The sequence below is a fragment of the Leucopleurus acutus genome (genome assembly GCF_964270905.1).
Source record: "Leucopleurus acutus genome assembly, chromosome: 2".
Classification (NCBI taxonomy): Eukaryota; Metazoa; Chordata; class Mammalia; order Artiodactyla; family Delphinidae; genus Leucopleurus; species Leucopleurus acutus.
The window spans coordinates 77,148,619-77,165,208 of NC_139143.1; the positions used below are offsets into that span (position 1 = coordinate 77,148,619).

Here is a 16,590-nt window from a genome sequence, read left to right on the forward strand (position 1 = left end):
CTTAGCTTTCCTCACCCATATCATCACTCCTCTTCAAGTTTTTCACATTCTGTCCCCAGGCCATGGCCACATCACTCATGTCTGTTGGCAGGTGCTGCTGACAGTTGCATCAGAGGCAACTGTGGTGTGAAATATTCATGTTCCTCCTCCATTTTATTACTCCAGCTAGATATATATATTTTATAATTTGGTTATTAGAAACTCTCCATTTTCTCTTTCAGCACAGCATGTTATCCTAGTTTATTGTCAGCTGATGTGACTTTCACCCTGGTAGTTTCATTTATTTAAAAACATGGTTCCAATCTTGCAGCGTCTCATCCTGGGACTAGGGATTTATGCTCTCCCATCCATATCCAGATCCGATTTGCTTCCTTTTGCATGTCAGAAAGATGAGGCTGTTAACAGCCCCTCACCGCACCAGGGATCCCGGATCCAGCTGAGATCCGTGCCTGCCTCTTCCATCACCACCATCCGTCTTTAGTCCTTTCTGCTAGAACTTGCTGACAAAACATTCTCAGAATAGATTTGAGTCTCACTTATGCTCCTTTTAGTGTACTCCCTCTAGTTGGTTTGTAGGTCAGAGGTTTGTTCCTCAGGTCCCCACTTTTAGTACCATACTTCCATGATATTTTAGATCGAATCAACAGATTCTGAGAAATATTTTGCTAGCTCTGTCCTATTGTGGGTGCCACCGTGTCATTATTGCTGCTAATATCATCACTCTCCTATAAGTGTGGTCATGGTGAAAAGAGAGAAAACCTGTATGTCTTTGATATCCATAAATCAAAGTCTCCCCTATAAATTAATCAGTCAAGCCATTTCTGACCATTTTTTTTTTGTTTGGTCCTGCTTACCCATCCCCTTCTTTTCCCCATCTGTTTACAATTAATAGTCTAAAATATTTTTGTTTTGTCTTATAACCACTTTTATTTTATCTTCTCCATTTTTTTGAGGGAGATAATAATTATTAAAGGAATAAAGGTACAGCACAGAGGAAGAGAAAGAGGAAAGGCTTGAATAGTGTGGTTCTTCGGCCCCTGGAAAATGGGAGTGTTGGTTATGATAATAATTAATTTTGTAAATTGCCTGACACCCCTGGTTGTCAAGGGGTGGCCTGGCAAGGCTGGCCAGCACGTATTGTCCAGTTTCCTGCTGATACTAATAGGTAAAATAGTATTTCCACGCATCCTTCTGTGTATCTCCTTTGAAGTTTCCCAGAGTGTGGAGTACCCATTCGGAATTCTAATCATCCAGTGAAATGTTTGGAAACTGAGAAACATGTTGTAACTTTGTTGAGTGATTGATTGACATTTATGGAGCATCAGCTTGGTGCTAAATACTGCCCAGCATAGAGCTGCCTGGATTTAGTTAGGAGCACTCTGCCCCATCCTACTCTGCTAGGAGGTCTGCATTTGCATGTTAAAAGCAGCAGAGCAGCTGCGTCCTGGAGAGGGGGCTCTGTCTCTACTCCAGCTTGTTGAGATAGGAGGTCCAAGACACTCACAGGCTGCTTGCTTTGTGCCGCAGCTTGGCCAGCGAGGCCCTGCTCGTTAGCTTGATGGAATGTGCTGTCTCCCAAGATGGGGGTGGTCCTTCTGCCAGTATATGGTGTTGGCTGAAATGCAGTCACTTGGCCTAGAGAAGAGAGGCTTGGCAGGGGTGGAGGTTGGAGTTTGGAGGGAACTGGTGGGGAAAAGTCACTGACAATAGCCTCAGGTTATGGCTGAATAAGTTAGGAAGCAGCTGAACTGGCAAAGCCAACATGGCAGCCAGCAAGACTGGCAGCTTCATGGCACCTGACTCTGTCACCTGGCAGTAGCTTACTACATGTTCCTGCCCTTTGGTTTTGCTCTTCTCAGCTCCTGAAGGGAAACGATCCTCAGGCCTGACAGCTGTTTGGGTTGCTCGCAATCGGTTTGCTGTCCTAGATCGGATGCATTCGGTGAGTTAAGACTAAAAAGGGAAATTAATTTGGAGAGTGTGGTGGCAGTGGCCTGTGTATGGCAGAATAAATTGCATTTTTTTTCCCCTTACTCTGCCCTGGGCAGCTGTGGTCCTCGTGTGTTGGCTGCTTTCTCCTTAACTCTACCCCAAACCCCTTGGGAAAAAAAAGGCCTTAAAATTGATTTGATTGGGTGGATTGTCACTGTGGCTCTGGGCTTAAGAACCAAGCTAAAGTCACTCTTGATAACACAGGAGCCAAAAAACATCAAATTTGAAATAGATGAGCTGGGAAGTCCCTGACGGTCCAGTGGTTAGGACTTGGCACTTTCACTGCTGGGGCCCGGGTTCGATCCCTGGTCTGGGAACTAAGATCCTGCAAGCCACGTGGCAAGTCCCCACCCCCTCAACACCAAAAAAATGAAATAGGTGAGCTAGATAAGGAGTAGATCCTCTTATCCTACTACCTCTGATGGTACTTAAAATGTAATGGGTCCTAAAAAAGTTAAGCAAAGCTGTCTCAAGAAAATATTTAACAAAAATTTAAGCCTCAGAAGTGCTGTATTCTGTCCCTGGTTGGTTGAGGAATTTAGATTTTAGTTGGACTTCTCAGGATATTTCAATTGAAAAAAAAAAAAGCTATCAAGACCCTTGGAGAGGATCTTAGTTGGAGTGGTCTACGTAGAGTGGTGATTGAACTGGACAGACAGAAAAAAAAATACTTTGTTTATTGAAGCTAAGGAATAATTGCTGAGGGACATTGTCAGCTGGCATCATCTTACATGTATTTCTCTTAACCCCACCTTATGTACTCATTTCAGCTTCTGATCAAGAATCTGAAGAATGAGATCACCAAAAAGGTACAGGTGCCCAACTGTGATGAGATTTTTTACGCTGGCACAGGCAACCTCCTGCTTCGAGATGCAGAATCCATCACGCTCTTTGACGTACAGCAGAAGCGGTAACATGTCAGATGCCCCTAAGCAGATAGGCATATTGTGGGGGAGAGTGGAAATCTTTAGTGGGAGCTTTTCTTCCCCCAAGTGAGTTTGACCTGTGGCTTAGCCACTTCTTGTGCTGTAACTCCAAGACTCTTTCTAACCACTTTTTTTCCTCTGTGATCACTCTCCATCCTGTACATACACACTAGCATTACAACAAGGGGCTTATTTGTTTTCAGAGCATTTATCTGAAAAAAGAATGCTCTTGGGACTTAGAATAATAGGGACACAGAAATGAATAACATAGTTCCTGTACTTAAAGGAGCTTACAGTCCATTGGTGAAAACAGACATACACAAGTCCCTAATAATACATGGGAATGAGGGGCAGGGAGTTGAGGAAGAGGGAAGTATACAATGTGAGCCAAATGTTTAAGTCACTGAACTGTAATACAGAAAATGTTTATTTGGTATTATTTTAAGAAATTTCGGTTTACATTAATTTGGAGATGAAAAGGAGATGAAAAGGAGTTTAGGTCATAACCTGGAATAAGGGAATCAGGTCCACTCATATTTGCCCTTCTCTCTCTATCCCAGGACTCTGGCATCTGTGAAGATTTCCAAGGTGAAATATGTTATCTGGTCAGCAGACATGTCCCATGTAGCACTACTGGCCAAACATGGTAAGTCTTCATTATGTCCACCCTGATTTAGAGACCAGTCCCTCCCTCCCCATCCCTGCCAGTCTACTTCACTCACCCTGTCCAGCAGAGCACTCATGTCCTTTGCCTCTTACAGCCATTGTGATCTGTAACCGCAAACTGGAGGCTCTATGTAACATTCATGAGAACATTCGTGTCAAGAGTGGGGCCTGGGATGAGAGTGGGGTATTTATCTATACCACAAGCAACCACATCAAATATGCTGTCACCACTGGGTAAGTTGATTCTCTGAGATACAGAATGGGAGAAAGTGGCTTCTTAAAATCACTGTCGTGTCTCAGGAGACATACTGAAGTCCTCCTTGAACTGTCTTCATGGAAAAGCTTTGTCTGGCATATATGTGCTAGGAGCATCAAAACATTCTTTTTTCAACTCTTTTAAAATTGTGAAATATGACACAAATATAGAAAATTACATAGGTTATAAATATATGAAATAGCAAATAGTTACATAATGAACATCTGTGTAACTGCCACCCAAGTCAAGAAATAGAACATTTCTGACACCCCAGAAGCCCTTTGCCATGTGGTCCCTATTGATCACATCCCTCTCTCTTCCTCAAAGATAACATTCTGACTTTTATGATAATTTCTTTCTTGCTTTTCTTTGCAATTTTACCACCCAGTGTGTGTCTTAAAATAATGGTTTAATTTTGCCTGGTTTTGAACTTCATGTAAATTAAATCATGCTGAATGTATTATTTCATATTTTGCTTATTTTGCTCAATATATTGTTTGTAAGATTCATCCATGTTGTAGCTCTAGATTATTTGTTTTTGCTGTTGTATAATATTCTATTATATAAATATGCTACAGTTTATCAGTTCTATTCTAGAGGGATAGTTGGGTGATTTCTAGGTTTTGTCTATTATAAATGATGTTCTTTTAAACATTCTTCCATGAATTCTTGTTCATATGCACGTACATTTCTCTCTAGAGCAGAATTGCTAGGTCATAGAGCGTGCTTATCTTCACATTTGCTAGGTAATGTGAAAGAGTGGTTTTACCAATTTGCATGCCCACCAGTGTTGTATAAAAGTTTCTTTGCTTGTCACACTAGTCAGTACTTGACCTTTGTCAGACTCATTTTTGTCTGGTGGATGTGCAATGTATCTTGTAATTTTACTTTGCTATTCTCTGATTCCCCAGGAGATTGGACAACTTTTTATTTAGCCATCCATCAGGATTTCCTCTTCTATGAATTCTGTTCAAGTCTTTTATCCTTTATTTAAATGAGTTATTCTTGTTCTTTTGTTATAGGAGTTCTTTATATATTTGAATATCAGTCCTTTATCAGGGCTATGTGTTGCAAATATTAATATCTCCTCCCATTCTATAGTATGTCTTTTGATTCTCTTTTGATATCCGTTAATGAACAGAAGTTCTTAGTTTAATGTAGTTGAGTTTATGAATCTTATTCTTTATGGATATCAGGTTTTGTGTCCTATTTAAGAAATCTTTGTTGACTCCAAGATAATAAAGGCATTCTTTTATATTTTCTTATGAAAACTTTATAGTTTTACCTTTTATATCTAGGTCTATAATCTACCTGAAGTTGATTTTTTTGTATGGTGTGAGGTGTCGTGAGCTCAGCTTTACTTTTTCCATAAGGACACTCAGTTTTGTACCAACATCATGTATCGAAAAAACCAGCCTTTCCCCATAGTTCTGCAGAGCCATCTTTGTGATATATGAATCCCTTTTAAAAAAATGTAAGGATCTGTTTTTTGGTTTTGTTTTTTTATTTTTGGCTGCATTGGGTCTTTGTTGCTGCACGTGGGCTTTCTCTAGTTGCAGTGAGTGGGGGCTACTCTTCGTTGCAGTGCGCGGGCTTCTCATTGCAGTGGCTTCTCTTGTTGCGGAGCACAGGCTCTAGGCATGCGGGCTTCAGTTGTTGTGGCACGTGGGCTCTAGAGTGCAGGCTCAGTAGTTGTGGCACATGGGCTTAGTTGCTCTGCAGCATGTGGGATCTTCCTGGACCAGGGATTGAACCCGTGTCCCCTGCATTGGCAGGCGGATTCTTAACTACTGTGCCACCAGTGAAGTCCCAAGGATCTGTTTTTTGTGGTCTGTCTCTGATTGAATTCTACACTGTCTTAAGTATGATAGTCTTGTAAGTCTTTACAACTGGTAAAGCAGTTCCACAAATCTTACCCACTTTGTTTTACTTTTTTTTAAGTTATTAGGCTATTTCAAATTAGTTTTGCCTTGAAAAAGCATATTTTCAAGTAATTTTTTGTCTTGAAAAAGTATAAATTTTAGATTAGCTTGTGAAATTCCATGCCAAAAAAAAAAAAAGACAAACGAGAGTTCCTGGGCCCTGGTCGGGGAACTAAGATCTTTTTTTTTTTTTTTTTTTTTTTTAGAAAGTTGATTTTTCTCTCTCTCTTTTGTTTTTAATTAATTAATTTATTTTTGGCTGCGTTGGGGCTTCGTTGCTGCATGCAGGCTTTCTCTAATTGCAGTGAGGGGGGCACTACTCTTCATTGCAGTGCATGGGCTTCTCATTGCAGTGGCTTCTCTTGTTGAGGAACATGGGCTCTAGGCGCACGGGCTTCACTAGTTGTGGCACACAGGCTCAGTAGTTGTGGCGCACGGGCTTAGTTGCTCCATGGCACGTGGGATCTTCCCAGACCAGGGCTCGAACCTGTGTCCCCTTCATTGGCAGGGGGATTCTTAACCACTGCACCACGAGCGAAGCCCCGGGAGCTAAGATCTTGCAAGCCTCATGGCATGGCAAAAAAAAACCCAAAAAAACAGAAAGCAAAAAACCCTATTGTGATTTCAGTTGGGATTGTGAATCTGTATGTGATTTGGGGATTTTGGGTGTAATTGTTATCTTTACAATATTAAGTTTCCTAATTTGTGAACATGATATAGTAGCTCTTCATTTATTTAGGGCTTCTGAAACATCTTTAAATAAAGCTTTATAATTTTATCCATAGAGATGTTGCATTTTCTTTGGTTAGATTTATTCTTAGGCACTTGATAGTTTTTAATGCTATTTATAAATGTATAGTATCCATTTAAAAATTCAATTTTATAATTTTTCCTGATATTTAGAAATACAACGAAGTTGTTTTGGGGGTTTTTTGTTTTGTTTTGTTTTGTTTTGTTTTTTGCGGTACACAGGCCTCTCACTGCTGTGGCCTCTCCCGTTGCGGAGCACAGGCTCTGGACGCGCAGGCTCAGTGGCCATGGCCCACGGACCTAGCCGCTCCGCGGCATGTGGGATCCTCCCGAACCGGGGCATGAACCCATGTCTCCTGCATTGGCAGGCGGACTCTCAACCACTGCGCCACCAGGGAAGCCCCATAACTAAGTTTTAAATTAATTTTATTTCAGAGACCTTGCTAGACTCTTATTAATTCTATTAATTCATTTATATTTTCTTTTCAAATACTCATAGCATCTGTAGGTAATGACACTTTTGTTTCTTCTTTCCAGCACTTATTCTTTTTTTTTTTTAGCGCTTATTCTTTTATGTTTTTTTCTTGTCTTACAGCACTGACCAAGATCTCCAGCACAGTGCTGAATAAACACGGTGATAGCAAACTTTCTTGTCTTGTTCCCAATTTACAGTGTCACTTTTCAGTGTATTGGCATTATGTAAGCTTACTGTAGATTTTTTTATAGATACTTTTTATCTACTGAGGAATTTCTTCGCTATATCTCAAATGAGTATTGAATTTTTTTAAACCCCTTTTCTGCATATATTGAGGTAGTCATGCAGTTTTTCTCCTTTTGTTGATTAATGTAGTGAATTAAATTGATTTTTTTTTAAATGTTAGACCAACATTGTATTCCTTATACAAATCTAACTTGGTCATGATGTTTTACCCTCTTCAAATATTGCTTGTTTCAGTCTGCTAATATTTTGTTTAGGATTTTGCATCTTTGTATATATATGTGTGTGAGATTGCCCTGTGATTTCCCTTTTCCTTTCTGTCCTTGTCAGGCTTTGGTATTGAGGTAGTGCTAATTTCATAAAATAGGCAAAATAATATACTCTATTCATCTGTTCTCTCATTGAGTTTGTATAAGATTGGAATTAATTCTTCCTTGAATGGTAGGTAGAATTTGCCAGTGTAGTCATTCAGGCCTGGTACTTATAGGAGGATTTAAAAATATGATTCAATTAATTTTATGTAATAATTATAGGACTGTAGGAGTTTTCTGTTTCTTTTTAGTCAATTTTGGTAAATTTTACTCTTCTGGGAATTTGATCATTTAAAAACATTTATGCATATCCTCATTCTGCAAGATTTATAGTGATATCCCTTTTTGCATCCCTATTATTGCCATTTCATCCTTTTTTTCTTTTTTTTTTTAAAGAAATTTATTTTGTTTATTTACTTTTGGCTGTGTTGGGTCTTCGTTGCTGCACGCAGGCTTTCTCTAGTTGCAGCAAGCGGGGGCTACTCTTTGTTGCAGTGCATGGGCTTCTCATTGCAGTAGCTTCTCTTGTTGCAGAACACGGGCTCTAGGCACACGGGCTTCAGTAGTTGCAGTGTGTGGACTCAGTAGTTGTGGCTCGCGGACTCTAGAGCACAGACTCAGTAGTCGTGGTACACGGGCTTAGTTGCTCCGCAGCATGTGGGATCTTCCTGGACCAGGGCTCAAACCCGTGTCCCCTGCATTGGCAGGCGGATTCTTAACCACTCTACCACCAGGGAAGTTCCCATCCTTTTTTTCTTAATTAGCTTCATGAGAGGTTTATCAGTTTTACCCAGCTTTTGCCTTTATTGAACTTCTCTATTGTACTTTTGTTTTCTATTTCTTAATTTCTACTATTGACTTTATTTTTTCCTTCTAAGTACACTCTTTGTTTTAACTTTAAAAAGAACCGTAAGGGCTTCCCTGGTGGCGCAGTGGTTGAGAGTCTGCCTGCCAATGCAGGGGACACGGGTTTGTGCACTGGTCCGGGAAGATCCCATGTGCTGCAGAGCGGCTGGGCCTGTGAGCCATGGCCGCCGAGCCTGCGCGTCCGGAGCCTGTGCTCCACAACAGTGAGAGGCCCACGTACCACAAAAAAAAAAAAAAAAAAAGAACCATACAATTTTTGAGTTGGATGCTTACTAATTTTTAGTCTTTCTCCAAATATTAAGCATGTAGACCTCATTAATTTTCAGTCTTTCTTCTAATATAGTATATGCACTTAACACTATAAATTGTCCATCAAGTATTGTGTTAGCTATAGCCACAAGTTTTAATCTGTAAACTTTTAATTTTTATTCAGTTTAAAATATTATGTGCTGGGCTTCCCTGGTGGCACAGTGATTGGGAGTCCGCCTGCCGATGCAGGGGACACGGGTGTGTGCCCTGGTCCGGGGGGATCCCATGTGCCGCGGAGTGGCTGGGCCCGTGAGCCATGGCCACTGGGCCTGCGCATCTGGAGCCTGTGCTCTGCAGCGGGAGGGAACACAGCGGTAAGAGGCCCGCGTACCGCAAAAAAAATATATATATATTATGTTCTTTGCATCATTTCTTTGTACATCAGAAGTCTTCACATCTACCTCTCTTCCACTTTCACTTATAACTTATAAGGAAGGATTTAACTGTTCATAGTGGCCTAGTGATTATATATCAGAACTTAAGATTTAACTTTTAGGTCTGGTTCCGATACCTGTGTCTGTTAGATCCTAGAGTACTAGCTTATAAAGAGAAATCATACCATCTGCCCCATCTTTTCCCACTTCATACAAGAGAATAAAATAAATTAATTTGGTTCTGCTCTTTTTTGAATCACTTCCTATCTACACTATTGTTTAAATGGCACTTGACAAAAGGGTAATGAGAAGATAAAAGGCTGGGTCCTAGGCTTGTTTTATTTCTTTACAGGCTGGATTTACTCTTACACCGACTTAAAGCTGTGCTCTCTAACTCTTATTCTTAGGGACTATGGGATCATCCGAACTCTGGATTTACCTATCTATGTCACACGGGTGAAGGGCAACAATGTATATTGCCTAGACAGAGAGTGTCGTCCTCGGGTGCTCACCATTGATCCAACTGAGTTCAAGTTCAAGCTGGCCCTGATCAACAGAAAATACGATGAGGTATGAAATGAGGAAGCATATTAGGAGTATTGAGAAGGGGAGCACTCCTTTTTTCCTATAAGTGATCTCTATTTCCTGCCCTAACCCTCCCCAAATGTCTAGGTACTACACATGGTAAGGAACGCCAAACTTGTAGGCCAGTCTATCATTGCGTATCTCCAGAAGAAGGGATATCCTGAAGTGGCACTGCATTTCGTCAAAGATGAGAAAACTCGCTTTAGTCTTGCACTGGAGTGTGGAAACATTGAGGTGAGAGAAGTATGGTTATAAGCCCCATATTGTTGTAGAGGAGGTGAGAGGGTTAGGGTGGCATTGGGAAGACATTATTCTGGGCTTGCTTCTTCAGCCAATATAATGGAATTTAGAATTTTTTTAGTTGTTAGATTGAGCTATCTTCCTGTTGCTGTTTGCCCATCTTTGCTTCTGCCCCAGCATTTCTATTGTTGTTGTCGCTCTGAGTTAGTCTGAATTCAGTAACTTTTAGAACAGAACCAAGATAGCATAGAATTTGGAAAATTTCATTATTTCCTTGACATTTGACTTGCTAACTGGCGGCTTAGATGAAGGAGTACTTATTAAATGTTGAGGCCTAGAGTCTATAGGCATTATTTTTAAATGGAGAGAAGCCTAAGGAAAATTGACTTTCTTACTTCTGAACTTCCTTCTTATTTCTTCTGAGGAGCCCCTGTGGATCTTCAAACCTGGCAAATGGGAAATATGATAGCTAAGCAAAAATTGGCCTTATGGAATCAGCAACTGCTAGAAGATGATTTTGTTGTAAAAGTAAATTTCTGAGGAGGAGGATAATGTGATGTGATTCTTCTATCCATGGATCCTAAGGGATCTTATTTGTTGATTGAATTTTCAGTACTATTAGATTGAAAACAAAGCTAGGAGGATTGAAAGTGTAAAGAGTTCCTTGGGAGATTTACTTAGAGACAGACGTTTTGACTGTAGTCCCTGGTTTTGAGTCACAATAACCTCCAACCTGTTAACTCTAATTCTGGGGATTCTTTAGATTGCTCTGGAAGCAGCCAAAGCACTGGATGACAAGAATTGCTGGGAAAAGCTGGGAGAAGTGGCCTTACTACAGGGGAACCACCAGATTGTGGAAATGTGTTATCAGCGCACCAAAAACTTTGACAAACTTTCCTTCTTGTACCTTATCACTGGCAATCTAGAGAAACTTCGCAAGATGATGAAAATTGGTGAGACCCCAGAAACTAAGGATGGGAAAAGGGGTCCTTGGGGGAAGGAAGAAGGCAAATAGAGGCAAGAGAGAACTTGAGAGAGAAGACCTAACTTGGTGTCTCTTATTGACTTGGTGCAGCTGAGATCCGAAAGGACATGAGTGGCCATTATCAGAATGCCCTCTACCTGGGAGATGTGTCAGAGCGGGTACGGATCCTGAAGAACTGTGGGCAAAGTAAGTATCCAGGACTCACTTCCTTTGGGGCCTTAGGAAGTATTTTCTCTTTATGGTGAGTTATTCATATGTAGTAGTGAGGGATTTCCCTTCATTGCACATTTTTTCAAAAGAGACTGCATGCTCCTACCATGCTCAGAGACTTTCTTCAAAGCCAAATGGAGGGACAGCCAGAAAATATAGTTTGGCTAGGCACTCTTAGGAAAATAGTTAATATCTTGGGGGAAATGGGTTTTAAAAGGTCCTGGAGCAGATACCGTAGTAAATGTGGTTGGTTGAATGCCATTAGAGTTTTATCGTTTTACTTCAAATCTGGAAGTTTCACCCATTTATTTATTCATTTTATATTTAAGGGGTATGTTTTGAGAACCCACTGTATACCAAGCATTATACTAGCACTTGAGATACCTTAGGGAATAAGAAAGGTGAAAGATGTGGTGTGGACCAAGGTGCTAGCTGTGAATGGGTGAGCAATGGTCAGATTCGGCATATATTTTAAAGGTAGAACCAACATGATTTGTCGAAGGGGACTGGTTGGGGGGATGTGAGAGAGAGCAGACTGGGATGAGTCCAAGGTTCTTGTTAACACTGATGATAGATCTTAAGGATAAGCAACTGTTTTAGTTATTTATTGCTATATAACAAATTACCCAAAACTTAGTAGTTTAAAACAACAAATGCTGATTATCTCGGTTTGCAGCATGACTTAGCTGGGTGCCTCTGGCTCAGTGTCTCTCATGAGGCTGCAGTCAAGGTGTTGGCCAAGGCTGCAGACATTTCAAGGCTCAAGTAGGGGAGGATCCACTCCCACATTCGCTCTGTGGCTGTGGGCAGTCCTCAGGTCCTCACTGGCTATTGGCTGGGAGACCTCAGTTTTCTGCTCTGTAGTCTTTTCCATAGGGCAGTTCACAGTATGGCAGTTGGTTTCCCTTAGAGCAAATGAGGGCACCCAAGATGGAAGCCATAGTCTTTGTATCCTAATCTCAGAAGTGACATCCCATCATTTCTCCCACATACTGTTCATTAGAAGCGAGTCAATAGATCCAGCCCACACTGAAGGGAAGGACTTATGCAGGGACTTGACCAGGAGGCAGACATCAGGACACCAGTATTCACTTGGAAATGTACCTATACCATAAAGTCTGTTTTCTTAACAGAGTCACTGGCCTATCTCACAGCTGCTACCCATGGTTTAGATGAAGAAGCTGAGAGCCTGAAGGAGACATTTGACCCAGAGAAGGAGGCAGTGAGTCTTTATTTACATAAGTATCTCTGATTACAGGATTAACTCTGAGATCTTGGGACTATTTAAACCTACAAATGTTACTCCGCACCTGGTTACCAGGAGAGGCAGAGAAACAAATGAGATCAAAGGAGGCTCCATAACCTTCCCTAGATGGTTCCTGAGAGCTGTTTGCTTTTAACCTTCTATCTTTCAGATCCCAGACATTGACCCTAATGCCAAGCTGCTTCAGCCACCTGCACCTATCATGCCATTGGATACCAATTGGCCCTTATTGACTGTATCTAAAGGGTTCTTTGAAGGCTCCATTGCCAGCAAGGGTAAGTGCCCACTTCTTCCATAGCATTTTTGTTGTGTGCTTGTTTTCTGAAAAGCTGTCCTAGAGAGTACCATTAACTATTCTATCCTTTTCCTCTATCCTTTTTTCTGTGTGATGCCTCATGCAACACTGAGATGCCAATTAAAGTTAAAGTCTTTTAAAAACTAAATAAAAGCATTATGGCATCATTAAAATTTGGAAGATAGGAGGGAAAAAGAGAGATGTTTCTTAGTCCATGGGTCTAACAACCACTGTTAACATTTTGGTGTATTTTCTTAGATTTTACCATATATGTAGTCATACTTTCCGTTCTGTGTTTTATCATTCATGACATACAATCTTAAGGTACTAACTCAGCTACCTCAATTCTGTCACGTGGGTATACCCACTACCACTCCCACCCTTACACTCCTGTTTTCTCGGCTATGTCTACTAGTTTGTTTCTCCCAGCTGAGAGCCTAAATAGACCCTTGGGCATTTCGTGCCCAGTCCTGCTCTTTCTTCCATATCCTCTCATCTAGCCTTTGTCCTCATGCCCTGTACACACTGTAGTGGTGGTAACTTAGCAAAGATCTCAGCAAGAAATGCCAAGAGTTGGCACCAAAGGCTGGTTAGTAAGAAATTGTCTGAGGCAGTTTTTGGTAGCAGGAAGGCCAGTTGTTTTCATCTCTCTTCTATTCCCTCTCTCTGTGAAACCTATGCTAACCAGGTTAGCATAATATAGATATCACAAAAATAAACAAAAACAGTAAGTGGACACAACATTGGCACCTGCTTCTGTAAGGATGCAACAATTTGCCAGCAGAGGAGGCCATATCTTAGACTTAGCTGGCTGTAACCAGCTCTTCCTTTCTGTTCCTTCCCTCTGTAGGGAAGGGAGGAGCACTGGCTGCTGACATTGACATTGACACCGTTGGTACTGAGGGCTGGGGAGAGGATGCGGAGCTGCAGCTGGACGAAGGTATGCATGTTCTTCTAGGAGTGTTCTGGGCAGATGGGCTCCCTGGAGTGGGACTGGGTTGTGGGGCAGTTCTGCAGGGTGCTGGACCATAGGACCAACAAGGATCCCAGTGTTTTTCTTTCCTTTGGCTAAAATTGTGTCACTTTGAGAATCTATGTTGAGCCTGGATTTTCCTTACAGATGGGTTTGTGGAGGCTACAGAAGGTTTGGGGGATGATGCTCTTGGCAAAGGACAGGAAGAAGGAGGTGGCTGGGACGTGGAAGAAGATCTGGAGCTTCCTCCTGAGCTGGTATGTGGCGTTTTCACCCTTGTAAGGTTCTCTCCATTTCTCCCTGTGGAGGCCGGTGGCCTTATCACCCCCCCCAAAACCTGTCCTGAGGTCCCTGAACGGGAGGGGGTCTGGATCCTCCTAGTCTGATGCTTAACTCCCATTTGAAAGAAAGAATAATAAGATTAACTAGGGTTGTGCCAGTGTCATCTGATGAAAAGGCAGCAAGCTTTTTTGCCTGATTGGGGCTTTTGGTGTATCGTTTTGTTACTGGGAAAGCTTCTCCTATTTTGAGAGTCATCTTCCACAACCACCACCCCTCCTCCCCAACAGAGGCTGGGAATAAGGTAGAGTTGTGTTCAGATTTATCAGGGCAAATTGCTTGAATGGCTTAAAAAATGACTCACTCTTTGTTTTTCCCCTAGGATATACCCCCTGGTGTAGCTGGTGGGGCTGAGGATGGGTTCTTTGTGCCCCCCACTAAGGGAACCAGCCCAACTCAGGTAAGCAGGGAAACAGTCCTGTAGGGATAAGTGTTTCTGAGCTGGCTATACTTGATTAATGTGTAAAGAATATCGACACTCTTCTATTACAGATATAGAGTAGGACTGTTGGGAAGAGAAAGACCAAAATTTCACTTATCTTGGGTTTTCTGTTTCTTGTTAGATCTGGTGCAATAACTCTCAGCTTCCAGTTGATCACATCCTGGCAGGCTCTTTTGAAACAGCCATGCGGGTAAGTCTTAAAGCTACCTTGGCTTTTGTTGAGTGTGCCTTGCCTAGGGTCCCAGGGGGATGATTGATTCATCTTAACCAAATGGAAATTATTATACCCACAAGGGCAGAGGTGTATATTTAACGTGGAAGTCTTTGGTCTTGCCTAAGGAAACTTGCCTCATAAGGCCTTCCTCTTACATGCTTTCAGTCTGACTTAGTAATCTCGTAAGGTGGATTCTTCCAGCCATCTTCCACCCATTTATAGCGTGCTTTCTGGCTCATATCAGTGAAGTGAGCACCCCTTAATGAACAGGTGTAGTTTTTGAACACTAAGCCATCTGCTATCGTAGCAATAACAAAAACAACCACAACTGCAACAGCCACTAACATTCAGTGTTGACTGTGTGCCGGGCATTATCATAAATGCTTTATGGGTATTATTAAATGAGGTAGATCCTATAATTAAATATAATTTACTGATGAGGAAACAAGTACAGAGAAGTTAAGTACCTTGCCCACTGTCAACTAGTTTTTAAGTAGCAGAGCCCAAATCTTATGTTTCTTTCCTCTTGTATTCCAGCTCCTTCATGACCAAGTAGGGGTAACCCAGTTTGGCCCCTACAAGCAACTGTTCCTGCAGACCTATGTCCGAGGCCGTACCACCTATCAGGCTCTGCCCTGCCTGCCCTCCATGTATGGCTACCCTAATCGCAATTGGTAAGGTCCCTTGCTGCTGGCTTCTCTCTGTTCCAACTTAGGGTAGATATTTCAGATGGTAACCTCAGAGACAGAATTGTCCCAGAGCTGAGGTTTCCTAGTAGGAAAAGATCTTTGGCTTGGCACTCTGTCAGGTTTGGTTTACACCTGCTGCATCCATTTCCCTAGCTTCTTTCACAGTAGGGTGTTGTGATCATGTTGCCAGAAGAAGAGGTTAAGTCCTAGTGGGCTCCTGATTATCCTGTCTTCTTTCCCTTTCAGGAAGGATGCAGGGCTGAAGAATGGTGTACCAGCTGTGGGCCTGAAGCTTAATGACCTCATCCAACGGTTGCAACTGTGCTACCAGCTCACCACAGTGGGCAAGTTTGAGGAGGCTGTGGAAAAATTCCGTTCCATTTTACTCAGTGTGCCACTTCTTGTTGTGGACAATAAACAGGAGACTGCAGAGGTAAGAGCAGTCATAGTGTCATAGTCACACTTGTCATAGTGCTGGGCACCCCCACCTTCTTGCCTCTGTACCATGACCTTCTTTTGCCCCCTCTCCAGGCTCAGCAGCTCATCACCATTTGCCGTGAGTACATTGTGGGTTTGTCCATGGAGATAGAAAGGAAGAAGCTGCCCAAAGAGTCTCTAGAACAGCAGAAGCGCATCTGTGAGGTAAGACCTCTGGGCCTCTAAGCAGTACAGAGGCGTCTTCCCTTTTACCCACTATTAGGTCTGAATTCTTTAGGTCTCAATATGGGGAGTAAGAGAAATTTGGGCCCATTTCTGTGAGGAAAGGATATATTTCTCCACCTGTCTTCCTCATCTCATCAGTCCTCCATAACTAGGAGGCAGAAGATTTCTCTGCTGTATAGCCAGTCCTGTTTTTATTTGGTTGTTTTGCCGTGTTTCTAATGCATATGTGACCCCTTATAAATGACCTATCCCAGCTTTAGCATCAGCATGGCATGTGTTCCTCCTTCTGTCCACCAGATGGCAGCCTATTTCACCCACTCAAACCTGCAGCCAGTGCACATGATCCTGGTGCTGCGTACAGCCCTCAACCTCTTCTTCAAGCTCAAGAACTTTAAGACTGCTGCCACCTTTGCTCGGCGCCTGTTGGAACTTGGGCCCAAACCAGAGGTGGCTCAACAGGTATATGGGAACTCCTTTAGTGAGCGTAGGGGAACTAGATCTGCTCTTACATGGAGGGAGTCGAAGACCAAGGTCCTTGTCTCTGAAACAAAGTGCTGTATAACAGCATTCAACAAAAAGAGCCAACAAAATACCATCCTC

General features: G+C 42.1%; 1 protein-coding gene across 1 annotated transcript in view; it reads left to right on the top strand.

Moving 5' to 3' along the window:
* Nucleotides 1-16,590, top strand: part of COPA (COPI coat complex subunit alpha) — a 50,089-nt gene that overhangs the window by 31,869 nt on the left and 1,630 nt on the right. The window contains exons 14-31 of the mRNA XM_082833495.1: nucleotides 1,860-1,942; nucleotides 2,763-2,902; nucleotides 3,479-3,564; nucleotides 3,680-3,818; nucleotides 9,499-9,661; nucleotides 9,764-9,910; nucleotides 10,680-10,869; nucleotides 10,992-11,087; nucleotides 12,245-12,333; nucleotides 12,527-12,650; nucleotides 13,521-13,610; nucleotides 13,791-13,900; nucleotides 14,305-14,382; nucleotides 14,546-14,614; nucleotides 15,176-15,312; nucleotides 15,574-15,760; nucleotides 15,859-15,969; nucleotides 16,288-16,449. Of these exons, the coding sequence (XP_082689621.1) occupies nucleotides 1,860-1,942; nucleotides 2,763-2,902; nucleotides 3,479-3,564; nucleotides 3,680-3,818; nucleotides 9,499-9,661; nucleotides 9,764-9,910; nucleotides 10,680-10,869; nucleotides 10,992-11,087; nucleotides 12,245-12,333; nucleotides 12,527-12,650; nucleotides 13,521-13,610; nucleotides 13,791-13,900; nucleotides 14,305-14,382; nucleotides 14,546-14,614; nucleotides 15,176-15,312; nucleotides 15,574-15,760; nucleotides 15,859-15,969; nucleotides 16,288-16,449 (2,201 nt within the window). The remainder of the gene's footprint in view (nucleotides 1-1,859; nucleotides 1,943-2,762; nucleotides 2,903-3,478; nucleotides 3,565-3,679; nucleotides 3,819-9,498; nucleotides 9,662-9,763; nucleotides 9,911-10,679; nucleotides 10,870-10,991; nucleotides 11,088-12,244; nucleotides 12,334-12,526; nucleotides 12,651-13,520; nucleotides 13,611-13,790; nucleotides 13,901-14,304; nucleotides 14,383-14,545; nucleotides 14,615-15,175; nucleotides 15,313-15,573; nucleotides 15,761-15,858; nucleotides 15,970-16,287; nucleotides 16,450-16,590) is intronic.